General features: G+C 41.5%; 1 protein-coding gene across 14 annotated transcripts in view; it reads left to right on the top strand.

Annotated features, from left to right (window-relative positions):
• TTLL5 (tubulin tyrosine ligase like 5) overlaps window positions 1–20,548 on the top strand; it is a 300,941-nt gene that overhangs the window by 243,338 nt on the left and 37,055 nt on the right. For 11 of the 14 annotated variants that reach the window (XM_014784435.2, XM_087448163.1, XM_087448161.1 and 8 more), the window contains one exon: window positions 5,092–5,174. In XM_014784435.2, coding sequence (XP_014639921.1) covers window positions 5,092–5,174 — 83 coding nt within the window. Of the gene's footprint in view, window positions 1–5,091; window positions 5,175–9,185; window positions 9,309–17,374; window positions 17,506–20,548 lie in introns of all 14 variants that reach the window. The other 3 variants (XM_014784427.2, XM_014784432.2, XM_087448166.1) reach the window with 2 other exon arrangements.

Genomic DNA, 20,548 nt, shown 5'->3' with positions numbered 1-20,548 from the left:
TGCCTTGGTTGAAAAGAGCATGTCAGTATTAATGGAATTCTTCCAATTCTTTGTTGCTACTGTACATGGCCACGTTTCTGAGTTCAGTTTATCAGGAAGCCTGCCCTTCAGCAGCTTTTGGTGATTATAGACAAACAGTCCACCTGCAGAGAATGGTCTGAACTAAGCCCGTTTCCCTAGCTGAAAGTGTAGTAAGCCACTGTCAACCTTTGACTACATCTGACACTTCTCCGTCTCCTAGAACTTGTACCATTTCCAAGAAGAACAATTAAGGAGCACTACCGGGACCAGACAGAGACATCCAGCACTCTTCCTGGGCTTGAGCTCTGCCTTTTGCATGATGTAAAGTTAATGGCACCTTTCTTGTCCCATATTTTCGGTATTTCTCACCACAAAACTCAATACTTTTATAACTCGTTTTTCTGAGTTCATCTTTATTTAGCCACTTCTTCATATTCCACATGTACTATGATCAGAAAACAGCAGGGAATGGAGCTGTAGCAAACATCTTTAACTTTGTACATACAGATTTCAGAGAGAAAGAGAAAGTACGATTTCAGTAGTGGCTGATTCCATTTGCTGTCCCACTCAGGAGGAGATGGAAGATGCATTCCTTGTTCCTCCAGTCAGTCTCATTTCCCACAAGCCTCTCTTGTGGGAAGAGCATCCCATTGTACTATGTATCATTCTCATGCTTGAAGACACATACTTTATACGACAAGCCAACTACTTCATTTGGTCCACAGTTGAAGAAACAGTGATTCGTTCTGATGCTGGCAGAAAAAAAAGTGTATGTCAGATTTATTAAGAGATAGTTTGTGAGCTTGGCCCGGTGGCGTAGTGGTTAAGTTCACGTGCTCTGCTTCAGCGGCCCAGGTTCACAGGTTCAGATCCTTGGCGTGGACCTACACACCGCTCATCGAGCCGTGCTGTGGCGGCGTCCCACGTACAAAATAGAGGAAGATTGGCACAGATGTTAGTTCAGGGCCAATCTTACTCACCAAAAAAAAAAAAAAAGAATTTGTCAGTCTCAAATGAGACTTCTCTTCCTAAGGGACTTTAAGAGTAATTTTGACTATGAGGTTTCTGCCTTGCAGGTTGCCAGTTATTTACCTTTTGGCTTTAATAGCAAGTTGCTATTAACTTCCAGGTTCTGAATATCTTGTGGTCATTCTTCTACAGTTTAGCACTAATATTCCATACTGAGTTAGAGTCAGTGAGTCATCCAATTTAAAATTTCTGTACAGAGATAGGCTTATAGTGAATGCAAAGGTTGTCAGTATTCCTAAGTAAAAATAACAATACTAATAGTAGTTAATGTTTCTTTAGCTCTTAATATAATACCAGACACTATGCTAAGATATGCTTTATATGTGCCATCTTGTTTTATCCTCAACAACCCTATGAAGTAGGATCTGTTATCCCGATGTTAAAGCACAGTTACTGACTTAGAGACAACCAAGGGAACACATACATACCTTCCTATGTAAATATTTCCTAAAACACAGATACTCCCAGGAAAGCAGCAAAGAATCATTGCAGAAGCAGAACACCAGGTGCTAATTAACATACAGGCTCTAGACAAGCTGTGTTTCCAAAGTTCTCATTCAGGAATGGGTTGTCCAGAAGTTGGAACGTATTTTCCCGAGGAAATGAGGTTATCACAACAAAAGCATTTTACCCATGCTGTACCTAAAGTAGTAATAACATAGACCCAAACCATTTTGTGTACCAACGTTTCCATGGAAAAACGCACTCTGAGTTTCCCTTTGGATGGTATGGACCAGCAGGGAAATGGCGACCCTATGCTAGAAGCAGTAGGCATTAGAAATGTTCAAAGTCTGAATCAATGGTGGCTCCCAAAGCCTGTGATGGGAGTTGATGGAGGGAGGAGGATGGAAAAGTGAATGGAGCTGAATACAAAGGGGACTCAGGTCAGGTGATCTTGGGTGAGGAACAAGAGAAAGCCTACAAAGGTGAAGGATGGGATAGGAATTCCAGAGAGCAGAGGAGAAAGAGAGTGTGGGGACCAAGAACTCATCAGGTCTAAACCCTCAGGGATTCTTCTCATTCCTTGCATATCTCCCTGTCCACTGCCTTTGTTCCTTCTGCTGACTCCAAAATTTTACCTACTTGCTTCCCTTTTTACTGTTAACACTCAGAGCTTCCTCTGTGATACTAAGACCCACGCCGTGGCTTTTCCTGCCTCAGCTGCTCCTAACGCAGGCGAATGGCCCTAACCGTTTTTAACTTCTGTAAAAGAAAGAACCCATCCTAGGCCCTCCAGAACTTTTCCTTTTTCACTTGGACCTAGAAGAGCAAATATCAGCCTACAGATACTTTGGGTGGTTTTTTGGGTCCATAAGGGGCTGAAATAACATGCATAGGCATAGGCGTTCTGGATGTAGCTCTCCAAGGCTGAGGCTTGTGGGAAAAGGGAGAAGCCCTCTCCTCCTTTTCCTTGTCTTTGTTTTTGCAGCTCCCGTGTCCTCAAAATGAAAGTGGAAAGGAGGGAGGAGCTCAGATTGCAGCTTGCTGGAGGGGAGGTCTCTAAGGCAGTGAGATCCTTGCATCACTTCTGGGGTGTATTCTCAAGGGGCACGTCTCCATCAGGGCTGTAGGGACCACCTGGGCACCTAAGCCTCTACCAGACTCTCCAAGTGCTCCTCAGACCACCTTCCTCTTTGCCCACTGGTCATGTTTCCCTGACTTCTCTGTAGATACGAGTCACCTGGGCACCTGGGAGCTATAGAAAGCTCAAGTTCTCAGGCCCTACCCCAGACCCAGTGAATCAGAATCTCCAGGGGAAGGGCCTGGAAAGCTGTATGATTAACAGGCACCCCAGATGATTCCTGTCAGGGACTTTTGGCAAATGCTGCTTGACTGCCCTCCACCTTGCTGGTCTTTAAGGGCTCCTAGGACATTCTGAGCCTCAGAATCATTATATACACTATTTCTTCTCCATGAAAAGCTCTTTCCTGTTCCCTACTCTTGGCTAATGCCTACTTCTCATAACTTCATGACTCGGCTGAAATCTGATTTCCTCAGAAAGGCCATCCTTGACCACTCTCCTCACCATCTAAATCAGGTTCCCTGTTTCATTCTCAAACAATGCTTCATGCTTTTTCTCCTTAGCATTTATCACAGTTGGTATCTTCCATATTTGCCTAACGTCTGCCTCCCCACTAGGACCAAACACAGGGAACGCTTTATAAGTGTTTTTTGCTTAAATGAATAAATGGATAAATAGTGCTGGGAGAAGGGTACTAAAGGTTGAGTTGGATGCTGCTCAACAAAATAAAAAAACTGAGCATATGAAAACTTTAGTCTCCCAGGTAAAATTTTTGTTTTTTGTGTGTGTGTGTGAGGAAAATTAGCCCTGAGCTAACATCTGTTGCTAATCCTCCTCTTTTTGCTGAGGAAGACTGGCCCTGGACCAACAGCCATGCCCATCCTCCTCTACTTTATATGTGGGTCCCCTGCCACAGCATGGCTTGCTAAGTGGTGCATAAGTCCACGCCCAGGATCCGAACCTGCAAACCCCAGGCTGCCAAAGTGGAGCATTCAAACTTAACCACTATGCCACTGGGCCAAACCCTAGGGGAAAATTTTTACACATCAACTAAAGTCAAGGTAAATGGACCCAACAAGTAAGTGTATTTATGGGCAATGGATCACATTATTTCAAAAGATATTTATTAAATACCTAATTGTGCAAAATGCAACTTTAGGAGCTATGGATACAACAGTGAATAAGACCGAAACGATCTTTGTCTTTATGGAGCTTACATTCTAGCAAGAATAACAGATAGTAAGCAACCAGTTACACAAGCTCATAATTATAATTTTGGTAAATGCAGTGAAAGAATTACAGAGCTGTAAGAACCCATGACAGAGAGACCTGGCATGATTGTAGGGCGTCAGGCTAGTCACAGAATTTCCAAGACATGTGGCTAAGGAACCTGGGCCCAAAGAATCCAGTGTACTCTGTCCTGTCTCTTGTCAAAGTTGACATGAGGGGAGATGCCTCTATGTAATGGTTTCTCAACCTCAGCACTATTAACATCTTGGGCTAGAAAATTCAAGTGTTTGAGGGCACTTTCCAGTGCACTGTAGGAGGTGTTTAGCACCATTCCTGTCCTTTACCCACCAACCCAGTAGATCCCATAGTTGTGACAACCACAAATGTCTCAGCATTGCCAAATGTCCCTTGTGAAAGGGCAGGGATGTGGGGCAAAATCTGTCCGTCCTCCCTCCCTCAGTTGAGAACCACTGCTCTTCGTGAAACTTGGTTTGTTTTGTTTTGTTTTGTTTTTTGTTTTTTTATTTTTTAAGCCATAAATTTTTTTTGCAGTAATATTGGTTTATAACATTATATACATTTCAGGTGTACATCATTATATTTCGATTTCTGTATAGATTACGTCATGTTCACCGCCCAAAGACTAATTACAATCCATCACTACACACACATGTGCCTAATCATCCCTTTCGCCCTCCTCCCTCCCCACATCCCCTCTGGTAACCACCAATCCAATCTCTGTCTCTGTGTGATTGTTTGTTGTTGTTTTTATCTTCTACTTATGAGTAAGATCATACAGTATTTGACTTTCTCCTGCTGACTTATTTCGCTTAGCATAATACCCTCAAGGTCTGTCCATGTCACAAATGGCTGGATTTCATCATGAAACTTGGTTTTTAAAAAATGTCTTTACTTATGATTTATCCAAGTGAGTACCAGGAACTTAATTTATTCGTTCACTAAACAAATATTTGTTGAGTGATTACTAGGTGCCAGGCACTGTTCTAGGCACTGGAGACCCAGCAGTGATCAAAGCCTGTGCTTTCTTGAAGCTACATTCCAGCGGGTGGAGATGGACAATGAATTTTAAGATATGCAGTATTTCAGAAGAAAGGATAAGTTGGTCATAGAAGTCTTTTCTGATAAGATGACGTGAACAAAGTCTTGAAAGAAGCACGGGAATGAGCCACAGGAGAGGGAGCACCAGGAGCAAGGGGCAGAGCCACTGGGGGCCTGTCCTTGATCTCGCCTGTCTGTCTGCAGGTCTAACCAAGCTGCTTGTGTTTCAGGGGCTCCTCCACAGAAGGGCAGCTGAATGGACTCCAGAGCAGCCTTAACTCTGCAGCCTTTGTGCCCATCACCAGCTCCACAGGTCAGTGGGCACACCAGCTCCTTCCGGGGGCGGGACAGCAGGGCGGGTGCTGGGCTTGGCACATTCTCTCTCCTGCCTCCAAAGAGAGCCCCACTTCAAACGAGGAAGCATCCAGTCTTTTGAAGCTTTGGCAAATGGGCATTTTGTTACCTACTTCATTCAAATGATGTTGACGGTCTAGGATTGAATGGTTTTCCAGAACTATTTTGGGGTAGATGAAATTTCCCAGTCTGGTAGAAGGTTGTCAGATTTGCAGCATTTACTAAAAATGCCTGTATTTGACTGGTGTTTCACTGTTTATGTAGTATTTCCACATGTGGTATCTCTCACTAAATCCTCACCACAACCCTGTGAGGTGGATCCTCTTGTCACCTCCACGTGAGGACACAGAGGGGCCTGTGGGAGATTATACCTGTGCACAGAGCCAGTTCTGGGTCCTGTCATGCTCATGTCATGGTCTGTTGCCAGGCGGTTCCCTAGAGCCTGAAGCCTCTCAGTGCAGGTACCTCTGTCTAAGTCAGGTAATGTTGTCCACTGATAGTTTTCTATGAGTAATAATTCATAAAAATACACTCATCAGTAATCAGAAAATTGAAGGAAAATCACTTGGATTCAATTCAACAAATATTTGCTATTGAGCACCTACTAGGGAGAAAGTCACCTGCTTGGCACTGAGGTACAGAAAGGGTGAACTAGGCAGTCCCTGCGTCAGGGGACTTACAGACTCAGAGGAGAAAAGTCAGCAGGGAGCGTGCTGCAGGGTGAGTGACTATCAGGTACTGGGGACACAGAATAACAATAGACGGCATTGGGGAGCATCCGCTATGTCAGGCACAGTTCTGAACACTTCACATGTAATAACTTGTTTGTTCACACAACAGGCATATAATATAAGAACTGTGTTCCCCATTTTATGGCTGAAGAAATAAAGGCACAGATTATGAAACGTATCTGAAATCTCACAGCTAATAAATGATGGGGCAGTATTTGAACCCAAGCCACCTAGCCCAGGCTCTTTAGGGACTGGGGAGGGCTTTCTAGAGGAAGAAACTTCAAAGCTGAGGTTTGAATGTTGACCAGGTCAGCCAGGAGAGGGGAGGCGTAGGGTGGAAGGAGGTCCAGGAAGAGGGAACAGTGTGTGCAAAGGCCGAGGGTCGGGGTGAAAATGTACTGTGTTCTGGAGCCCTCACGTGTCAGTGTGGCTGGGGACTAGGGCCTGAGCAGGGGATGCCAAGAGAAGAGGCTGGAGAGGTAGCAGGACCAGTCTGAGCCATGTAGGGAACTTGGTCCTGAGAGCGGTAGGGAGCCATTAAGGAGTTTAAGGCTGGGGAGTGTGCGTGTTGCAGGGGTGGGGGGTGGGGGGGGTGAGATAATACACCTTAAAATGATTAGGAGATGGCTGAGAGGCCTAGTTAGTTTGACTGTATCACGGGGGTCATTACGTATATCTCAGAGGCTTACTGTGAGGATTAAAGGAAGCAATATAGAGAGGAAGGGTCTGTAACTACACCCAGGTCAGGTTTAATGTGATCAGAGTGTAAGGATTTTTTTCTCCACTTAAAACCTTAAAACCTGAATTCAAGAAATATTTGATGAATATCTACATGCCCCCCCACCCCCCCAAAAAAAAGAATTACTAGAACATGGTAGTTATTTTTAAGGAAGTAAGATTTCCACCTGAAACTGTTACAGACTGAGAAGTGGGTGGCTAAGAGAATCGTGGATTAGTCGAAAAGATTTCCATGGGATACAGCTGTTAGAGCCCCTTCAGCTCTTCAAATTTCCTGGAGCTGGAGAGATTTACAAAGCTTAGGAGATCCAGGAATCCTGCCTGTTTCATTTGCATGTCTAATTGGTAAATTAAGTACAGAATTGAATTCTTTGCATGCACTACGGCTGAGGAAGTTGGAAATTTGACCCAGGTGGGTCATACTTTCAGCATCTTGATAATGTATTAATATTTCCTGGCAGTTACTTAGAAGCTTTTGTAATGGTTGTAGTGAATTTGGTATCAGCATAAAACCACAGAACAAAGAGAAGTTGTACTTCTCCATGGCTTCTTGTGTCTACCACTTTTCCCTGCTTCTACCTTAAGATAAGCGTATTATTCTTCTCACCTTGTTGAGATAGCCTGCTATTTACTACTTTTGTCTCCAAATGACTCTGGGCCTCTAAAGTCCCTTGAATTTGTTTCTATTCTGTGACTTTCCTGGTGCTCCTGATCCTTGGTTAAGGAAACACTGATGAGCATGATATAGTAAGGCTCAGGCATTTTCCATATTCCCAATAAACATTTTACCTTAGCAGTGTAATAGTAACTAGTCCTGTTAGAGTTGTTTATACAGCTAGTCCATAACTACCTGCACTTCAGTGTTTCAACTACAAATCATGTGTTTTTCTGTATTACATGTAGATTTAAAGCGGTTATTCTAAGGGTATGCTATAAAAAGGGGAAGATGAGATTGCTATTAGAAGCGTTTTTCTTTAAACCCACAAGCTGGGAGGACAACCTCCATAATAAGTCAAAAAGTTTACACGTGTGTCTGAGAGTTGGGATATTTGTGCCTATACAGGAATCCCTAAACTGATTTGAAAGGTATTTAGCCCCTGTCTGCTCCAGTTAAGTCAGTTGGTTAAACATGGTATTATTGAGTGCCTCAATATAGCAAAAGTCTGTTTCCTGGCCCCTTGACCCTTCCCCAAGTCTAGCCCACCAAGCCTTAAAGCTGTGTGACTTCGTTCATCAGACAGTCTGAATGAGATAGTGGTTCATCCCAGGGCACTGTTGAAAAACAACTGAGTCCTTTCCCACTGATGGTGGCCTGCTGACCTTTTTATTATGAACTTTAAATGAGTTAGTGAATGTGAAAGCGCCTAGCGGGTGCCTGGAATGCTCCATGCATGTTACCTTTGCTTGACTTTCCTACCTCAGGCTATATATTCTGAGTTTGCTATGGAAGGGAAGGTGTAGAGTCAGCAAATTTGGAAATTTGAGAAGGAGCCTGCAGTGAGGGCATTGGCCTTCCTCCTTTATAACCATGGCATTCTTCTCGAGTTCTGAAGTGGTGATGGTGAACTAAAATAGCAGAGAGCAACAGATTAGATAACTGGCATTTCTCTCATGCTGATTTGATAGTGTAAACTACCATTATTGTGGGTCTGAGCCATACCAGCTGCCCTCATCCCTGTCCCTTAGCTTCTGCCTAAGCCTTTCCTGTCCTAGAGCCCAGCCTCTACCACCCCCACCCAACTATTTTATTTTTATTTTATCTCTTATTGGTCTATAGTTAGTTGATGGAGGGGACCTTACCACCTTTTGAGCGCCAATGCTGGATTTCATTTCCAAGAAGTGAGAAGCCATGTCCTTATTAAATTCTTATTATTTGAGTCCCTGGTAAAAAGCACTTGAGCTCCGCGCTCTTCGCTTGGAGGTGGGGCAGCCACACATCATTGTGACTCTGCCTGCCCACTTCATTGTCTCTCAGTGGGACAACAAGAGAAAGGAACTTATTTTAATATAAAGTAAACCCAGTGGAGCTTAAACCCTAAGGATCTAGAAGTCACTTTAACTTTCAAGTGAAATTATTTGCCTGGCAGCTCTCAGTGGAGTGACCTATTTTCACTATTAGTTTCTTATTCTTTGCACAATGCATTATATAGTTGTTGGAGATCCTGGGTGGATCTGGAGTATAACAGATTAATAATAAAAATAAATAAAGCTCTTGAGATGCTTGCCCTAGTGTCTTATACCTTTTATTGCTCCCAAAATGTTCTTCTCTCCCCAGAGCCAAAGGGATGAGAATTTGGATTGATTACCCATTCTTACACTGTTAGAAAGCAGAAGAGAGAGCCTGGATTGGTATTGGGCAGGAAATGGGGTGTCAGCATCTGGGAGAACGTTGATCCCCTAAAACCTAGTTTTAGATTTGACTTCTTGTCCTTTCAGCCAAGATCAAATAAAGTGTTAAGTAGGGATTTTTGTTTTTTTTTTTTTTTTTTTACATTTTTCAGGATCTTTGGAAGCTCCCCAAGTTATTTTCGCCAGATCCAAACCCTTGCCCACACAATCTGGAGCCCCTGCTACAGTTATAGGACAGAGAAAATCAAAGTCGGTGAAGTCAGGGCCAATTTAAGGTAACAGTAAGAATAAGAGCATATTTTTTTATTGTAACTTGCTGTCTTGATGCTACAGCAAGAGATTTAACAGCTATCAAGAGAAGTGATAGTTTCTCAAAATGACAAGGAAATTGGCATTTTATAAAACCAGAGCTCAGAATGACTCGCCAAAACTGTGGCTAAAAGTTAAGCTACCAATAGCTTGCTTCTGTAATAGCCTACCAGTAGGTGGCGCTGTGGCAGTAAGAAATTTCCTCACTGTTACGGAAACTTATATGGGGACATTGAAGCCAATCAAAGAAAGAAACTAAAGCCATAACTGAGTTATCACAGGTAAAGTGTAAAAGAATATATTGGAAAGCATGATATTTGAAGGTCAAATTGCAATAGCCTCTAAAGAGAATGAATATTTATTATTAAAGATATTTATTAGGGGCTGGACCCATGGCATAGCGGTTAAGTGCACATACTCCGCTGCTGGCTGCCTGGGTTCGGATCGCAGGCGCGCACTGATGCACTGCTTATCAGGCCATGCTGTGGCAGCGTCCCATATAAAGTGGAGGAAGGTGGGCACAGATGTTAGCCCAGGGCCAGTCCTCCTCAGCAAAAAAGAGGAGGCTTGGCATGGATGTTAGCTCAGGACTGATCTTCCTCGCAAAAAAATAAATAAATAAATAAAGAAGGCTTTTAGACTAGAGTTGGGTAGTTTGTGAACTGGGACTTTCAGATAATGGGAGACAAGAAGGGAATAAAATTTCTTTTAAATTTTTGGTGAAGTCGATTATGTTTTTTTCTGAGTTATTTAAGATAAACATATGCTATAATTGGCAGCAAAACAAACTATAAACCCCATCCTACCACCCATCCAAAAAAATGCTCCTACATTGAAGGAATGGCCTGACTTGATCTTGTGAGGCAGTACCCACACTTCACCAGCGCTGCCGCCAGTATTTTGTTCCCAGCTGTGGCCTTCAAAACTTTCCAAAAAATTCTATGGAACTGCAAGGTTTTGATGATGCCTTTCCTCTTTGCTCTACCCTACACACTAAAGCCTTAATGGCACACCTGCTATGAGCTTAATACTCTTCTTACCTCTAGGGGAATATTTATAATCTTACTTGAGAAGCATTATTCATCAAAATACCCCAGGAGAGCAAAGGAGGGAGGAAAATTATTTACCCACCACAGGATTCATTTACATTGGATTAGAAAGCTTCAAATATCTTTTCCCAGCCCATCTAAACTCTTTCCAAAAAGGAATGAGAAGAGAGAAGGGAACACCAAATCCATGGCTTGGTCATCTACCAAAATGTACCAGAGAAACTGAAAACAGCCAGAGTTCTATTGGTAATACTTAGCCAATGGTCCTTTAATTCTGATACAAAGCAGCCTATCCAGTGATGAACAACTAATAAAATATAGAAAATTAAAGCGAGAAGGTCAGTATTTTCTTCAGGAGACTGGCAGCCAGAAGAATGAATGTGACATCAAGCTCCAAACCAAACGGATGGCCTGCCAAGAAGTACTGATGTCCATCCGTTTCCAGGACTGTGAGACTTGGACCTGCCACACTTGTAATATCACTTTCCTTGAACCTATTTCATTAGTATCCGTTACAATCCACCCAGAACATTACAGGCAAAATAGGATCGTCAGCAAAGCAGCTTTGGGAAAGAGCCTATCTCTCAGCACTTAAATCTCTGTTGCCAACCCAGCCCCGCTGAGCCTGAGTTGTACATAAGCTAGGGAGGGGTGATGATGTATTTGTAATTGGTTGAGGTGGTGAGACCACATGCCAAGTGTGTATGGACTCACGCGACAGAGTGGTCAGAGGGCCTCAGAAGTCCAGCCTCCCATGGTGCAGCAGAACTGCTGGGAGGCTCCAGAGGCAGGCCCACCAGCCTGGCAGATGGCAGATGGCAGTGGGCTGCCTTTCCTCGAGCAGGGGAATTAGCTAGTTTACAAAGTGGAGAGGCAGAACCCCAGAGTCCACAGCCCATCACCTGGATGCATGCTTTCTCCATGTTGTGAATGCAGTGTAGAACAAATCACTCCTTGGGCAGAGGTCCCTTCAACCACAGTCACAAGTGAATGTCATCACCAGCTGTGACAGTCCTAGAACCTCTTCATATGTGGGTTTGGGAGGCAGTCAGGTTAGATTAGAGGATTTGAAGTGTGTTTGCATAGCATGTTATGTAAAACTGAGAGACCATCAGTTGTCCTTATCAAAGAATGAGGGAGCTGTGCTGAAGGATACTGGGGACTAAAGACTATCTAAGACCCACCATGCGCTGCCCCAGGCAAGTGTCATATTTAAATATATACATCGTTCTGTGTCTTCTTAGATTCTGTATTGTCTGTTTGGCATCTATTCATCACAAGGCCAATTAACTATATTTTCTATGTTCTTGATGGTTTGGCATTTGGGGGCATGACAGACCCAGGGAGAGACTGCCCCTCCCAGGCTAGCTCATTCCTAAAGCTAATAACAACTTGCCCATGAGCATGCCTTTCACATACAAGCCAACCAATCCCAAGTTTATATCCCCAGCCACCTCCTTATCTAACTGTCACACAGCAAGCCAAAATTGTCCTTTCCCTAAACCATTCCAGGGCCAGGGAGAGAGCAACTGGAGACAACCCCTATAGCCCAAAGGCCTCAGAATAATGCAAACTAGCCACTTTTAAGCTGCTTACCTTGCCCTGACCTGCCTTTCCCAAGGAAACCCCAGATAAGGCTCTGGCCATGACTTTCCCCTCTCTCCTGTCTTCTGTCTCCTGACCACACTGGTGTTTTCCCCTTGTGACCCTGCGTGGCCTGCACTGACCCCTTCTCTGGGACCTGTGAGTATAATCAACTTCTTCCTGCCAAGCCTCCTTTTCATCCCCTCCTGTAGCTGCACCGACTTTACCATACCATACCCAATGTGTACGTTCTTAGAACAAACATCAATAGGAAGAATATCTTTAATTTGCAGTACAAGGAAGCAGGAGAAAAATCTGAATCCATTAGGTTTTTATCACCCAGTTCTAAGTGACTGGTCATAGCACTTACTTCGTTGTAGGCTGTATTACCCAAGTGATGTTTTAACAGTATGTGTTTTGCTAGCTTCAGTCTGGCTGCAGCCACACAAGAAGGATGTGGATCCCTCTACATGGCAAAATTGCCTGGCTGCCAGCCATTGAAATTTCATGCTTTCCTGTCCTGAGGCCTCTTTCATTTCATTTAGTAACTGTTTCTACATTCAGAAACAAAACTCAAGCATAGCTGAAGAACCTGGTTGGAAGTGGGGGAGGAAACAACCTGGCTTCAGTTTGTGGGGAGGTAGGAGGTTCTAAGAACCCACCCAAAGGGGATTCATTTGTCTTGAAAACCGGGTAACTCTATTTCTGAAATGGATTAAGAAATGGACTACTGAGAAAGATAACATCTGAAAATTGATACTGTCTCTTGCTGAGTTGGCATCCTCCCAAGAGAGGAGTGATGATGCTTCAGTTGCTAACAATTGCTACTTTGTTATAAAGAGACAAGGGAAATGCCCTAGCCCCTTTCTCAAATTACATTTGTGTTACAGAAGCACACACACCTCCTGGAAAAATTGCCTGGCACCCTGGATTGTTCCAGTTGTACCTACCACTGCATCTTGTAGCAGATTTGTGCTGGCCTGTGTAATATCCATTCACTTTGGGTGGAAAAAGATCCTGTTTATTCTTGTAGCCCTGAACTGGGCAAGTAACCAGCATAATATTGCCTTACTTTGTGAGTCTTTATACTTATCACTACAAGTTATCAGTCTGTATCCTGTGGTTATCCATCCTATGAACCCACACATCTTGCTGCTCGTTTCAATGAGATGCTTGTTACAGGCACATAGCTTTGCTTTACCATTCTTATATCCTCAGGACATAATTGCTCCTAAAAGTTCTAAAGAAAGAAAACAGCATGCTAAGCCATGCCGGTCTTTGGAAAAAGTGAGCTTTGCACATGGAAATATTTACAACTGTGCTTGCCTGATATAGAATTTGGACTGGGCCTCAAAGAGTGCAGAGCCTAGAGGACAATGACTTGAAGTACATTGTCCTGTTGGCGTGATTGGAATTGATATTTATCCTCTATTCTTTCAAATTATGATTATAAAGGAAAAAGACTCAAATTTTCTTAAGTCCTCAGAATGAAGAACATCATCAGTAAAAATAAAACAAGTCTCTCATACTTTTTTGTTCTCATCTTTCGAACATGGAAGTATTTCCATTTAGCTCCATAGCTATCAAGGGACTCTCTTCTCTTGAAACCTAAATCCATGGTAATTAGTTATCTGATACCAGAGAGGACAGCTTGAATGTGTGCAGTGTCCCTTTCGCTACATCAGGAAAACATAGCGTATATCCCCAGTATAAATGGGGTTGTAAGGTGATGAGGTGAGGAAAAAAGGCAGCTGGTTAGAAGTTGCTAGGCTATTGTTGCTTGTTTTTTTGTTCTTAGGTAGAAGAATCACTCTTTTTTATATCTGTTGGATGGAAAGTGACTGAGGTTTTTTCCCCCCTTCCATGCACTTCTAATTTGCTTCCCAGGGAAATTGAGACATGTGACAAGGCTAAATGAAGATATTTTGGGATGTGACAAGAGGCTTTTATTTTTAACTTATTATGGCTGAGCTGCAAAATGTATTAGGTAATGAATTGTTCATAGTTATTAATCACATTTTGAAATATGGAATTTTAAAAACTGCCACTCTTTTTTAGAAGTCTGAGTCCTCTCAGGCCTTCTGTTTTATATTTTTTCATCCTTTCTACTATTCCCCAATATATCGCCATTGTGCGCGTGTACATATGCTTACCCTCCTCTTTTTTTTTTTTTTTTTGGTAAGGAAGATCGGCCCTGAGCTAACATCTGCCAATCCTCCTCTTTTTGCTGAGGAAGACTGAACCTGGGCTAACATCCGTACCCATCTTCCTCTACTTTATATGGGACGCCGCCATAGCATGGCCCGACAAGCAATGCCTTGGTGCACGCCCGGGATCCAAACCGGCAAACCCCGGGCTGCCGTGGCTGAGTGTGCACACTTAACCGCTTGCGCCACCGGGCTGGCCCCTACCCTCCTCTTTTTATGCAGAGAATTCGAGTAGTCTACAACAGCCTTTTGATTATCAAGAAGAGAAACACCCTCAGTTTGCCTCTGTTAAGAAAAGTTATTGTACATAAACGCAGGGAAGAAAGAAAGAAAGTCTCAAGACCAGACCTTGTGAAAACCTGCAACCTTATTTGAGATAATTAGCTCTTGTGGCTAAACAGCAAGTCTATTAGTCCATCCCTGTTACCAGGTCATCGGTGGTCTCCTCCTTTCTGTGTGATTGTTTCTCTCTCCACTTTTTGCATTCAGCTTTCACAAGACGGAATCTGCATTCATTCATCCAGCAAAGTGCCACTGGCGTGCAGAGCTAAATGTAGGTGGCTGCTGCCTTCCAGGCAGATGCCAGCCTGCTGCTAGTGTAGCATGATTATGTGATACACAGCTGCCAACGTATGCCTTTCTGGCAATTTTCTTCAGGTGGGATTGTAGCTAGGCAGGTGTGGCATAGACTGTTCGTCTCTAGCATAGAGTCTTAAAATATAAAACCACATGCAATAAATAATAAAATATATAGGGAAAATCAAGACCAAGAAACAAGATATTTCAAATTTTTCAAATATAAGACCAAATAAAATTACTATAATTGAGGTTAAATTTGGTTCTGAGTCTCCAAACAGCCAAGACAAAAGGGAAACATGATAAATCAGAGTAAATAGTTCTCATTTTCAAAAAGGAAGAAATACTCTAGAGGCAAATTAAGCCTTTTCCTAGCTCTTATTCTAAAAGAAGTATTTTACATACTGTATATAGAGAACACTGGATGGAGTAAAAGTGCCCTCAACAAGCTAACATAGCAATGTGTTTCCGGGGCTACTTCTTGGCAAGACCTACATGAAGGCAAAACTTGACAGTGCGAGTCAATGAATACAGTTTTGTGAGGGACAAAACTAATATAGTTGAAGTCTCTTTGTGGTCCAAGATGATCCAAGGATAAGATATTGATTATTTAGAGGACTGGGTGGATTTCATGTGTCTTAGACAATCCTAAATATAACTTCTCTCAGTTGATTGCTCAATAAGAGCTATTTGTGCTCTTGGGCAAGGGCCCAGATGCCTAGTCTTCTGCATTGCTGGTTGAAGATGCTTCTATATGCTTTGGAAAGCAAGTGGCAAAGGTAACATCTTGTGAAAACTGTGGAAGCTGAACAATATTCTTGCCTCATCATATGGCATGTTTGTTCTCTGTTCCTTTATTTATGTGTACAGTTTCCCCTGCCTAGGTGCCACCTGCCTCCTCTTGCCCCCTTCCTCCCCAATCTGGCTCATTCCTATTTGTCCTCTTTTCTGCTATCTAATCCTACCTCTGTCCCACCCCCAGTCTAATTTAGATGCTTTTGGACTGTGCCCCAGTGGAAGTCTGTGATGACCCCTGCGGTAGCATTTACAGCACTCTAGTATCTTTATGAATTGCTGGCTGTCTCTCATAGCCTGTCATTCTCTGGAAGGTGAGGATCAGATCTGATCTGACTCTGAAACCCCAGAGCCTCACTCAGTGCTCAGCCCCTAGTAGGGACTTAAGGAAATTCTGATTGAATAGATGGAATTTTCATATTTCTGCCTTTGTTTATTCTTTTGCTGACACCTGGAATACCTGTCCACACATGCAAATCCTTCTTGTCCTCCAAGGGCCCAGTTAAATTTTGTTTCCTCCAATAGTCCTTACTCATAGTGACATTTATCTTGCCATTTTTTAAATCCCTAGAACACTTAAAATTTTTATCACAAAGTTTAGTACCTCACTGTATTTTGTCATCTTTTATCGCTACTTACTTCTTGGATGTCAGTATGACCATAAACTCCTTGAGGGCAGGATTACATTCTGTATGTATCTTGAAACCCTAGCAACAGCCAAAATACTTAACTACATTGTAATATCAGCCCTAAAGAAAAGAATACATAACACAAAATTTTTCTGGAAAATAATCTATTCCCGTCTATTCTCCTGGCTTCAAATAAAATGTGTAACCTCAGGTCAAAATGCTTTAACCTTAAACATTTCATAAATAATGCATTTTATTATTAAACAGTCTTCAAAATCAGAATAACCTTCCTTATAAATTACCTACTATTTCTAACCTATTTCTTGCAATATTGTAAAACTACTTCCTGTAAAATAAAGAATGACTAATCACTACCCCTCAGATAACAACCTCTTATACACATTTGTAACCTTACTATAAACCTAATTGTTACGATCCAGAATTCAGTATAAAGATGTTCTATTTTAGACCACCTCCAAGGATCTCATTATAAGGGAACAAAGTTAAAATAAAGTGTAGTTTATTTGAAAAACATTATCCTTCAGCTTTTTTTCCTCTATACCAACTAATTGGAGCTCTTTAACTTTATCACAGATCAGGTTTTGCTTTTGAACACTGAACTGTCTTTTTTTTTTTTTTTTTTGAGGAAGATTAGCCCTGAGCCAACATCTGATGCCAATCCTCCTCTTTTTTGCTGACGAAGATTGGCCCTGGGCTAACATCTGTGCCCATCTTCCTCTACTTTATATGGGACACCACGACAGCATGGCTTTGATAAGCGGTGCGTAGGTCTGCGCCCGGGATCTGAACCCATGAATCCCAGGCCACCGAAGCGGAGAGCACAAACTTAACTGCTACGCCACTGGACCAGGCCCCACTGAACTGTCTTTTTTATTCTCTTCTGAATTCTCCATGAATTCTTCAAGTTCCTCTTAAATTGTATAGTGTCTGAAATGGAACACCATACTTCAGTATTAGAGATCTGCCTCATATTGAGTGTAGTATAAAATTCATCATCCTGGTTCTGGAGTCATGGTACACTTGCTATTTATATTTGTACAGTGTTCTCAGAAACAAGACTAAAGTTCTCTCAACCCTTACCTCTTACCTTCCCTAGTTACTCTTGCTTCAAGTTCAGGGCCATATAGCAATACCACTGTCATCATCAGTAACAATACCTAACTTTTTTAAGAATTTCAGAATGTAGGATGGAAAGAGCAAAACTCTGAAGTTAGGCTGACCTGTCTGGGCTCCACCACGTCCCTGTTCGCAACTGCGGGCTAATTACTTAGCCATTTGAGTCTCAGTTTCCTCATCTGTACAGTAAGTATAAAAATACCAATCTTGCAGAGTTGATGTAAAGATTATAGATAGCCTCCACAACAGAAGACAAACAACCTGACTTAAAAATGAACAAAGAACTGGAATAGACATTTCTCTGAAGAAAATATATCAAATGGCCAATAGGCACATGAAAAGATGCTTGACATCACTAATCATAAGGGAAATGCAAATCAAAACCATAATGACATACCGCCTCACCCGTTAGGATGGCTACTATTAAAAAGAACAGAAAATAACAATTGTTGATGAGGAAGTAGAAAAATGGAACCCTTGTGCACCATTGATGAGAGTCTAAAATGGTGCAGCCACTATGGAAAACAGTACAGTAGTTCCTAAAGAAACTAAAATCATAATTATTATACAATTCAGCAATTCCACTTCTGGGTATATACCCAAAAGAACTGAAAGCAGGGTCTTAAACAGATATTTGTATACCTATGTTCATAACAGCATTATTCACAATAGCCAAAAGGTGGAAGCAACCTAAGTGTCCACCAATGGATGAATGGGTAAACAAAATGTGATATTATACATACAATCAAATATTATTCAGCCTTAAAAAACAAAGACAGTTCTCACATGTTGTAACGTGTGATTTTACTTATATGAGGTACCTAGAGTAGTCACATTCATAGAGACAGAAAGTAGAATGATGATTTCCAGGGGCTGGAGGGAGGGCAGAATGGGGAGTTATTTTTTGATGGGTACAGAGTTTCAGTTTTTTGAGATGAAAACAGTTCTGGACATAGATGGTGGTGATGATTGCACAATGCAAATGTGCTTAACACCATTGAACTGTTCACTTAAAAATGGTCAAGATGGTAAATTTTCCCCCCTACTCTCCACCTCTGGCAACCACCAATCTGTTCTCTGTATCTAAAAGCGCCTTTTTGGTTTTTGTGGGTTTTTTTGGATTCCATATATAAGTGAGATCATACAATATTTGTCTTTCTCTGTCTGACTTATTTCATTTAGGATATTGCCCTCAAGGTCCATCCATGTTGTTGGAAATGGCAAGATTTCCCTCTTTTTTATGGCTGAATAATAGTCTATTGTATGTATATACCACATTTTCTTTATCCATTCATCCGTTGGTAGACACTTAGGTTGTTTCTATGTCTTGGCTATTATAAATAATGCTGCAGTGAAAATGGGGGTGCGTATATCTTTTTGAGTTAGTGTTTTCATTTTCTTCAGATATAGTCCCAGAACTGGAATTGCTGGATCATATGGTAGTTCTATTTTTAATTTTTTGAGGATCCTCCATCCTGTTTTCCATAGTGGCTGCACCAATTTACATTCCCACCAATAGTACAGAAGAGTTCCCTTTCTCCACATCCTCACCAACACTTGTTATCTCTTGTCTTTTTGATGACAGCCATTCTAACAGGTGTGAGGTGAAATCTCCTTGTGGTTTTAACTTGCTTTTCTCTGATAGTTAGTGATGTTGAACTCCTTTTCATGTACCTGCTGGTCATTTGTATGTCCTCTTTGGAAAAATGTCTATTCAAATCCTCTGCCTATTTTTTGATCGGATTATTTGTTTTTTTGCTATTGAGCTGTATGAGTTCTTTATATATTTTGGATATTAACCCCTTATCAGCTATATGATTTGCAAATATCCTCTCCCATTCCATAGGTTTCCTTTTTATTTTGTTGGTGGTTCCCTTCACTGTGCAGAAGCTTTTTAGTTTGATGTAGTCTGACTTGTTTATTTTTGCTTCTGTTGCCTTTGCTTTGGTGTCAGATCCAAAAAATCACTGCCAAGACCAATGTCAAGGAGCTTTCCCCTGTGTTTTCTTGTAGGATTTTATGGTTTCAGGTCTTACGTTCAAGTCTTTAATCCATTTTAGTTAATTTTTGTGTGTAGTGTAAGATAGTGGTCCAGTTTCATTCTTTTGCGTGTGATTGTCCAGTTTTCCCAACACCATTTGTTGAAGAGACTGTCCTTTCTGAATTGCATATTCTTGGCTCTTTTGTCATAAATTAATTGGCCATATAGGTGTGGGTTTGTTTCTGGGCTCTCTATTCTGTTCCATTGATCTATGTGTCTGTTTTTCTGCCAGTGTCATAACTATTTTGATTACTATAGCTTTGTAATATAGTTTAAAATCAGAAAGTGTGATGCCTCTGGCTTTATTCTTCTTTCTCAAGGTTGCTTTGGCTATTTGGGGTCTTTTGTGGTTCCACACAAATTTTAGGATTGTTTTTTCTATTTCTGTGAAAAATGCCATTGGAATTTTGACAGGGATTGCATTGAATCTGTAGATTGCTTTGGGTAGTATAGACATTTTAACAATATTCATTCTTCCAATCCCTGAGCAGGGAATATCTGTCCATTTATTTGTGTCTTCCTAATTTCTTTCTTCAGTGTCTTATGGTTTTCAGTGTACAGATGTTTTACCTCCTCAGTTAAATTTATTTCTAGGTATTTCATTCTTTTTGATGCAATTGTAAATGGAGTTGTTGTCTTAATTTCTCTTTCTGATAGTTCATTGTTAGTTTATAGAAATTCAACTAATTTTTATATATTGATTTTATGTCCTCCAATTTCACTGAGTTCGTTTATTAGTTCTAACAATTTTTTAGTGGAATCTTTAGGTTTCTCTATATATAATATTATGTTATCTGCAAATACTAACAGTTTTACTTCTTTCTTTCCAATTTGGATGCCTTTTATTTCTTTTTCTTGGCGAATTGCTCTGGCTAGGACTTCCAATACTATGTTGAATAAAAGTGGTGAGAGTGGGCATCTTTGTCTGTTTCCTGATCTTAGAGGGAAAGCTATCAGCTTTTCCCCATTGAGCATGATGTTAGCTGTGAGCTTGTCATATATGGCATTTGTTATGTTGAGCTGCATTCCCTCTAGAACCACTTTGTTGAGAGTTTTTATCATAGATGGATGTAGAATTTTGTCAAATGCTTTTTTGGCATCTATTGAGATGATCATATGATTTTTATCCTTCTTTTTTTAATGTGATGTATCACATTGATTTGCAGATTTTGAACCATCCTTGCATCC

Source organism: Ceratotherium simum, chromosome 24 (assembly GCF_057802395.1).
Source record: "Ceratotherium simum simum isolate JZ-2026a chromosome 24, ASM5780239v1, whole genome shotgun sequence".
Taxonomy (NCBI): Eukaryota; Metazoa; Chordata; class Mammalia; order Perissodactyla; family Rhinocerotidae; genus Ceratotherium; species Ceratotherium simum.
This window is presented reverse-complemented; position numbering and strand designations above follow the sequence as displayed.